The following is a 9,130-nucleotide window of genomic DNA, read 5'->3' as shown; positions in this document are numbered from 1 at the left end:
CAGCAGGAAAAAAGCTTTTTCATTCACTCAAAAAAACTGATTCCTAAACTTTTTTTGAACATTTGCTTTGATGTTCATCTGTAATTTCCCATGGCAGCTCCTCAGAACAATAATGGTACTTTATATTAGAAGGAGATCTCTTGGAAAGCATCTAATCTAAACTTGCCTTCCTTCGTTTAGCTATTGGTCTGCAATGTAGCCTTGGTCACAGTGCCCAGATAAGCTTTTCCCCATCCTTTATACTATTTTGTTTCAAGTATTTGAACAGAACTTTCCAGGAAGTGATATAGCAAATGGCTCCTAGAAAGAACATGAACATAGAAGTGACAGATTTAATATAACATATACTACTATGGGTTGCACTTAAAGCATGTCTCAAGTCAGGCTAGGACGTAGCACAACTACTGAGTGTACCTGAGATGACACCATCTGCAAAGTCTCAGTATGCAGAAGTGAGTGGCCTTTATTGGTCGCTCTGAACATGCACCAACATTTTCCAAGCGTATTGGATAGATACATTACCAGTTTTTAAAAAGTGTGCATACCAAAGTCTGTGGGTACTTCACAGGCACAATCAGTTGTACTGCAGACACGTGCACACAAGAACTGAAGCCTGGCCAAGGGGAGCCATCCTTGACATAGTTTGTTGAATAACGTACATAGAGCCAGATATGGACAGGTATAGGGAGGCAGCTAAGCATAACTGACCACAGAATAGACAAATCTGTAACTGCAATTAGTGGCAGCAAAACAAATTGTTTCAGTAGGAAGTTTTTGGAAGAGGACAAAAAGTATTAGGCAGAATTAATAAGGCTTGCAGGTGGAGACTGGGGAGTTTAGAAAATATAGGTGAATCTTTAGTAAGTTGTACTTCTCTTACTCTCTAGTCTCCTAAGAATATTAACTCATTCATATATTCAGCCATTGGACTGACATTGTGTTTTTGCAAAGCAGTTTCATTTCTCTGCACTGAAAATGTGTTGCTGTTAGCAGTTTAATTCAAGTTGTAATGAGTTAATTAAGCAATACAAATAATTAACTATGTTATAATTTCTAGTGCATTTATTTATAATTTAGGAAAAAAATGTTATAGTGATTAATTTCATTCTGCTCTGCAAAAAAATTGTTCTGCTTGTGTTCTGGAGGCAGGGTCATGCAGTCAGTGATACTAGCAAAGGCAGAACCAGAGAAAAATATAAACCACTCAATGCTTTTAAGCACAAGTGATTTTAACATATAAAATGTGGATGTTTTGCTGATCTACATTTAATAGAATTTTCTGTCCCCTAGGAGATTGTTATTATCAGCTGCCACTAGTGTTATTGTCCTAGACAATTTTCTATTGAATATTAAGCATCAACAGTAAGTAATTTCTTCTCTATATGAAGCTATTTTACACTCCTATGGCATATGAATGTAAAATAGCTGTATTCCTCATTTTGCTACATGGGCCACAGTATTTTCAATTTTCAGGTAAGACAAAACAAGGCCTGCAGAGAAACAAGCCAAACTGAAATAAATAAATAAAAAATAAATGTTGGGACTTCCCAACATGTTCTTATTTATACTGGGCTGTAGAAGTCGCACTGTTTCCTATCCATTGAGCAGTGATGCAGGTTTTCAGCCTTCTACCTACACTGAAGAGCTAAAGTTGCAGAACAAATATTAGCATGAATTTTAGTATAGCTGAAAATAAATATATAGCTTATATTCAGCAATGAAATGAAGCTGAAGTTAACAGTGTGTTACTATGTAAGATTAGTTCTAGGAATGTAATCTTTACAGATTCTTTGTCAGATTGATTTAGGCAGGCACAGCTCACTATTCTGAAGCATGCATCTCTATTTCAATTAAAAAATGTAGGGGAATAAAGTTGGCAAGAGGCAACACTAATTCCATGCCACCACCCTAAAACAGAATTGCTTCAGAATATTCGGAAAGACTCATAGTTGAAAGGAACAGAGGCTGCAGAAAAAGCTCAAGCACATAGTTACAACAATAACAAAGCAATTCATCTATGCCATGCAAGCACTTAGGTGTAAGGCTAAAAACAAGAGTAGAGCACAAAACGTTGTTTTAAATGTGCAGTATCAGTTCCCCTTCGGATAGTCAAATTTGCTAGAGTTTTGCCTTCATTCCCACTATTATCTGGCAGCCACTACACCAATAGCAAGTGGCTCCCTCCAGCGACAAAGCTAATGCTGCTTCTGGGGTCATGCTGAACAGCAGTGCAGCCAGCATGCTCCTCCTCCCCCAGAGACTGAGAGTATCACCTTCAGAAAGGGATCAGCCTCCACCACCACCGGGCCTGGGATCTTGAGTCTGCTTCCAAACCTGAGTGTGATCAGTCTTGAAAGCTGCAGTAACACTATAAAGTACAATAAACTACAAGAAATACCAGATGATTACAATGGATCTAGGTATTGGATGTCTAGATAAATACATCCTGTGTGTGGGCAACAGCACAACAGATTCTGCACCTTTAAAACTTGAAAAAGTGAGTAAAAAACAGTCACCTAAACCTACACTACAGCATATTAATAAAAATGTATATATTGAAAAAGGCTAAATATATATATCAGAATATATATATTTAAAGAGAGAGAGATAAGAAATATGTCATTTTATGGCACTTAGAAACAATTATTACATGTGCCTTGATCTCACAAACATATTGGTGTCTTTAGAATTTAGGGATCTCTTTACATGGGCCGTATTCATATCTCATGTGAACCATTTCCATTATCTGTTGACTATGAAAGTGCTCTGGTTTAAACTTGTGTAACTGAGATAACTTAGCTTCTTGCTTTATTAATTTAGAAAAAGAAAATTTGAGATGGCAATTGGTTTTTTTTTTGTTTTCTCCCAGAAGTATTCAACATATACAGTGAAATAAGCTATTGTCAAGCTTAATTAGTACAAAACATGTTATTTCAATGCATTGAAATCAAACTAAGTTTAGCTTATTTTGCTGAATTACTAGAAATCAAGACTAGGTTTAGGACTAATAAGTTATTTTTTTCAAGCAAGAAAATAACCATATTTTCCTCTTTTTGATCTAAGGAAGTTGTATTTCTCAGTCCTATATGTATTATCTAGTGTAACAGGATGTAATTTTCTCTATATTTATTTTGTGATTACTGTTTGTTGGCCTTTATTGACATTATAATTGCAAAATCTATTAATTTTATTTCTTTGGTTAATAACAATCTAGAAAGACCAAAATGCAAAAAGAGAACAGCATATTGCAAAGTTTATCAGACTGACCGCCAGCTGGAGGAACAATTTGATCAAGTAATTTCATGCTTGTTTTCTTCCATATTTTCTTTATAACTGCTCTAAGTTCTTCATTTGCTTGCTCTAGGTTACCTGTGGCGATGGAACAGAAAACCAGAAGATGGTAATGATGTTTCAACCAGCTGCAATGCATGATTCTTTGCATATTAATTAGCTGTATACAAATAAAGACAGTGAAAAGGGTGCTTAGCAGCAAGTCTAAGCTCCAAAAAGTAGCACGTAACAATACTACAACAACTAAAGAGAAGAAAGTGTGGAAGACAGTGAGCTCCTGGGGCTTTCAACTCAGTCTCTGGAGTTCTGCAGAGGTCAACAATAATTTACAGATCTTGGCTCTACTCTGTCACTGCTTAATAACTTCTACCTGAATTGTGGAGAAAGTGATTACTTGCTCTTTGCAAGCCACTTCTTTCTTGATACAAAGCTGAGCCTCTATTTGTTTAATCATAGTAATTACTCAGTTCTTCAGGCTTCAGAGTTCAGGCAACTGACTACTGAGCAGTTTTTCATTTCTTGCAGAGCCACAGCAATGCCTGAGGGGGATTAATCTATTCAGTTATTGGCAGTGGAATTCAAATTCTGCTGAGAAGGGCAGAAGACATGGAACAGTAAGTAGAAAAAAATTATTAAATAATTAAAAAAAATATTAAAATAGAAGGCAGTATTATTTGAAATATACTAGTATTTTATATTTTTTTTCTCTCATGCAAATGGCAGAAATCCATTCAACCCAGTCAGCTGGCCTTGACCAAACTGGAGATGTTGCTTTCAAGTGTGCAACAGTTGGGGAATACAAGGTATCAAGTTAAACAGCAGTGAGGAAGGAGCATCTTGGTTGGATAGAAAAGGGAACATAGTCACTCCTTACACCAGAACTCCTGTTATGACACTGCTACATGATTTGTTTTGTGGTTTTTTTTTCTGACCAGATGAAAGTGAATAATAATTTCTGAGATTTCCTGGGCTCTGGCCTCACTATCCCTTTTCTTTCATTTTCTAGCAATTCATTCCTAACAACAGTGGATACAAGCCATGATCCAAAAGCAAACTAAATCCAATGAGACTAAGGCAGCCTTACTTGTGTTCAATTAAATTAATAAAGTAAAAGGTAATTTTTTCTTATTGTACCTTCTGACAAGTGCAGTGAAATCTTTACAGCCAAGAAACTTACCTTCTGTTTTTATTTTTAAAGCTGTCCTAACCAAAGCAAACAATGTAGCATTGAACATGACAGTTCCATCACTGTTCAGTGGCATATTCATGGCTACTAACCTCTGTAAATGAGAAACAGAAAACAAATTTAATGTGGCATTGTTTGAAAAACCCTCCTGTAATGTTCATTTCTGAAAAGCTCATGTATTAAACCAATAATATCCAGTGAGAAACATAAAAATTATTTCAGTCTTCAAAAAAGGTTGAGTCTTCCATCCTGACTATATAATAACCACCCAATACTGCTTCTTTCTGATATTAACCATACATGCTTATACAAAAGCAAAAACTGTACAGTATTTTTCAAGAGTTATTTATTGAGTTAATTTGCAAACACTGAAGCCCAGCCTTTGGCTATAAGTGACAGTATGCAAGTACTAAGGACAAATGTAATTCTTTAATAGTATGCATTCCAGTTGCAGTCACATTCCAGGTTTCCCACAGGTTCCTCCTGCCTCAGGCTCCATGAAAAACCACGGCACCAGGTCTGTTTTGTGTAAGCTGATTAATTTCTCAGGTAACTCTTCAGCGATGTTGTGCATCTCTCACGCTGTCTGCACTGAATTAGTGGGAAAGTGGCTTTCTTCTTTGGATTAGTCCATCTTTGCATTAGACCCTTTATCTTTCTGGGTACTACTGCTGTGAGCCTGTCAGAAGAATCTATTTAATCTGTCACAATCTTTTCCTAATGTCTGTCTTAGATTTTCTTCTATTAGTCTAAAAGTGTTACTCAACTGGATAATTTAACTTAATGTATAGATATAGGTTTGCTTTGTATGGCATTGTGACATATGCTTTGTGCATTCATTCCATTTGAATCCAGTGTTTTCTACATCAACCTACCTATTTATAAAACAGATAAAAAAGAAACCCAAATGACAGTGCTGTTGTAATGATCCTTCAATTAAAAGGCTTGTTCTTATTCCTGCTTTTTTTTTCACAATATCCATAGTTCTGAATTATTCAGCTCCTTTGTGTTGCCTTTCAACTTTTACATTAAAATGCAATTAATCTTCATCTACATTACACATCGTGCCTGACAAATTCTGCATCACTTTATATTCCCTTTGATTTTCATTCTTCTCACTCCCTGCTACATACTGCATTGCACACTGATCAGCTTGCAGTCCCCATCCTTCAAACTCACTTCTATGTTTCACATGCAGCAAACCTCTAATAAATGCAAATGTAGAAGTACTGTATGAAAATTTGTCAATTAAAGTAAACTACCACCCTCTTCTCCCTGAGACTGAAGGGAACTCAGAAGTGTCACTGGGTTGAAGTAGTCTTATATGTGACACTGGGTGACTAGAAATGCTGGGATGAGGTATTTCATATATGTGACCATAACAGACTAACTGTAGATTTACAGACCAACCCCTTTCATTTTTATGCTCTGTGAAGAATTTTACAGTGGTGGGAGCTACTAAAATGAGTAGATTGAAAGAAGCAACACTGATTTTGCTGGTTTAAGTTAATCCTGCAAAAAAACTGGGAAAATTTGAGAGTGAAGGAGATCCTGTAAACAGACAGGGTGCATCCAAGACACATGGGGCAGAACTGAATTAATGAACTGTGAGAGAAACCTAGAAAGAAAACAGGGTAAAACCTACCTTGCAGGCCACTCGGTGTGGGCATAATTTGCCAAAACCAAGTGGTGGCTGAATGCGTCTCAGTAACGTAACCACATCAAGATGCTTTATCCTTCCCCTAGGACCAAGACACATCAGTTACCAAACATACATCCATTCCCCAAGAATATACTGTGCTCTGTTTTTATTGTTTTTACCACATAAATCGTATCAGAGAAATGCTCTAACTTACTTTGCTTCAGGGTCATATTCTGACCATATCCTTTTAAACTCATCCAAGTGATGGGGACCCAGAATAGACCAGTCACGTGTCAAATAATCAAAGTTATCCATAATGACAGCCACAAATAAGTTTATAATCTAAAAAAAGTAATAAAGAACAATCTGCCTTAATTATTTTGAAATTTTAAAAAATATTCAATAAATAAAATAATTTTATAAGGTAGCAGGGTAAGAATTCAAACAAATAAATTGTTCTAATAAACAATGATTTTTTTTGGCAAATATCATAAAATAACACAGAAAATACTTGCTAACCACTTAACTGAAACTCTACCTAATGATATGACAAGAGTGTGATGCTGCCTTAGATTACTCAGCCTTTGACATAGGCTGTGTTGTTTTGTTTCTCTTCCTTGATCTGCCAGATCCCATTACATGAAACTAAAGAACGGATCCAATACATGAGTTTGACACAGTGCAGACCTCAAGAAGCAGCTTTTGTATTAACAGGATTCAATGTACTAACAATGACTTCTGGGTGTGCTTTGTTAACACAGATGATACAGAGCAGCAGAATGTTTGTTTATATTACTTCATAGAATTCTGTTTGACCACTCTCCTTTTGCAAGGAGAGCACTGTTGTGAATAGAACAAATCAACCAGCTTAGACCAGACACCTGCAATGAGGGAAAACATTTTTCAAATATTATTTTAGAGCAAATAATCCATAATGCCATGGATTGGGAAGAAAGGTTACTGTTCACATCTCATATGCCACAGTTTGAGTGCAGAGAGACACAAATCCAAATTCTGCTAAGTTTAAATGATACAAATAAGCAAAGGAATTGCAGCTTTATTATTAATCAATATTTCATGATACTGTTGATAAATGCATTAAATAATACCTGATGAAAAGACTGTTAATTTAGCTCTCAAACATGCAACCACTCCCTCCTGCACACGTGGTCAGAACGTGTTGCATGTGAGAATTTAGAATTATATAATGGGTTTGGTTGGAAAGACTTTTAAAGGTTACCCAAGTCCATCACCCCTGTGACAATCAGGGACATCTTCAACTAGATCAGGTTGCTCAAACTCTGTGCAATCTGACCTTGAATGTTTCCAGGGATGGGGCATCTACCAACTCTCTGGGCAACTTGTGCCAGTGTTTCATCCCCTTCAGTGTAAAAATTGCTGTAGGATGCAGGACTTAGGACTGTGTATAGAAAAATATAACTTTGCAAAAATATTTTAGATATGGACTTTTTAATAATTCTCTGAACCCACTACTCTCTTACTTCAGAAGAAAGCCAAAGTGCCAAAGCTCATTGCTGTTAATAAGCACAAGCTAGACTCACCAAAAATGCACAAAGCATGTAAAAACTGATAAAATAAATGATGGCAAAATTGCTTCCACATGTGTACTCTTCCCCTGGATTGTAATCGGATTCTGGATCACAGCGTTTTCCAGGCAAACATGCCAGCATGATTTCCTGCCAGGCTTCTCCAGTTGCACACCTTTATAAGGTCACAAAGATAAGTTAGGCATTATTTGCTCAACATGGATTAAAGAAGTATTAATTGTTAAGGTCTGACAAAATGCTCAGTGCTTTACAAGCAGAACTGTGAAAACAGATTGTGAACTTTTCAGAGTTCTAATTTAACTAATTTCAAAAATGCAGAGCATGTTTCAGAAATGACAAGCATAGATCTGATATTGCAGATCCATTTTTATCAGGTTCACCCATGCACCATAAAGCCTAGCAAGTAAAAATTTGAATGTCAAACTGTGATTTACAAGTTAAATACTTATTGCAATAGTTAAATACTTATTGCTGTGTATGAATGCGATGTTGTGTATTAAAACCTCTCAAAAAGTTGAAAGTATTTATTTGTAAAAGATTAATTGCCTTTTCCTCAGCATGCTGGAGGAAATGCTTGTGTCTAACTTCTGCTAGTGCATTTTTTTGCATAGTTGGGTAATGCCTGTGTACACACCCATGATTCCAAATATTTAAAAGACAACTACACATTTATGACATCTTTGGCTGTATTCATTACCTAGTTTCAAAGGTAAAAGTCTTCACATGGATAAAGTGACTTAGATGTTACTGGGTGATGCCCTTGGTCCCACATAAGGAATGACCACCCAGTTTTGCCAGACAGAGTAGTATCAATGCATAGGAGCCCCATGGAGTTAAAGAATCATGGGCAAGAGAGTTCTCAAGGCTGTCATCTTTAGAGGCATCCCTGTTCCTTGTCATTCCTTGTTCTAGGACACTTTGAAGCACTTCTGGCAAATTTACCCTCTTCTTAAGCTGTCTATTGATGGAGTTTCCATAATTCTCATACATTAGGATTTAGATATTTTTGCCATCAGAAAGTTTTCCCTACTGCTTATCTGATATTTCCTTTCTGCAAGTTACACTCCGTAATTCTTGTAATCTCTTTAGCAAATATAGAGAACAGTTTGTTCCTTTATCTTTCAAACAGCCTTTCATATTTTCAAAATGTCATGCTAGCTATGCTTCTAAAGGTTACAGTAAGGGCACAGTTTGTTTCTCCTTTCCCAACACCTACACAGTGATGCCAGGGCTGACTATGGGCTCTACCTGAAGACAATTTCTCCACAAATGAGGATGTATTCCCTGGGGAATACATTTCAGCAGAAATTACAGCCCAAATGACTGTAATGAGTTTAGGTGTGTACCATCTGATTAGAACCCTGCTGTGCCAATGGACAGTCAGCATAGTGAGTATGAGATTGTTAAACTAAAATACTTCTCTCTTGGAAACACGTTGAAAAA

General features: G+C 36.4%; 1 protein-coding gene across 1 annotated transcript in view; it reads right to left on the bottom strand.

Moving 5' to 3' along the window:
- The window catches only part of CACNA1D (calcium channel, voltage-dependent, L type, alpha 1D subunit), a 154,843-nt gene that overhangs the window by 21,804 nt on the left and 123,909 nt on the right, over positions 1–9,130 (bottom strand). The window contains exons 36-40 of the mRNA XM_009993306.1: positions 7,682–7,841; positions 6,334–6,461; positions 6,123–6,219; positions 4,469–4,571; positions 3,268–3,369 (exon numbers count right to left, since the gene is read on the bottom strand). Coding sequence (XP_009991608.1) covers positions 3,268–3,369; positions 4,469–4,571; positions 6,123–6,219; positions 6,334–6,461; positions 7,682–7,841 — 590 coding nt within the window. The remainder of the gene's footprint in view (positions 1–3,267; positions 3,370–4,468; positions 4,572–6,122; positions 6,220–6,333; positions 6,462–7,681; positions 7,842–9,130) is intronic.

The sequence above is a fragment of the Chaetura pelagica genome, unplaced genomic scaffold (genome assembly GCF_000747805.2).
Source record: "Chaetura pelagica isolate M959 unplaced genomic scaffold, ChaPel_1.0 scaffold630, whole genome shotgun sequence".
Classification (NCBI taxonomy): Eukaryota; Metazoa; Chordata; class Aves; order Apodiformes; family Apodidae; genus Chaetura; species Chaetura pelagica.
Note: the sequence above shows the minus strand (reverse complement) of the source record. Positions and strands in the feature narration are given on the sequence as shown.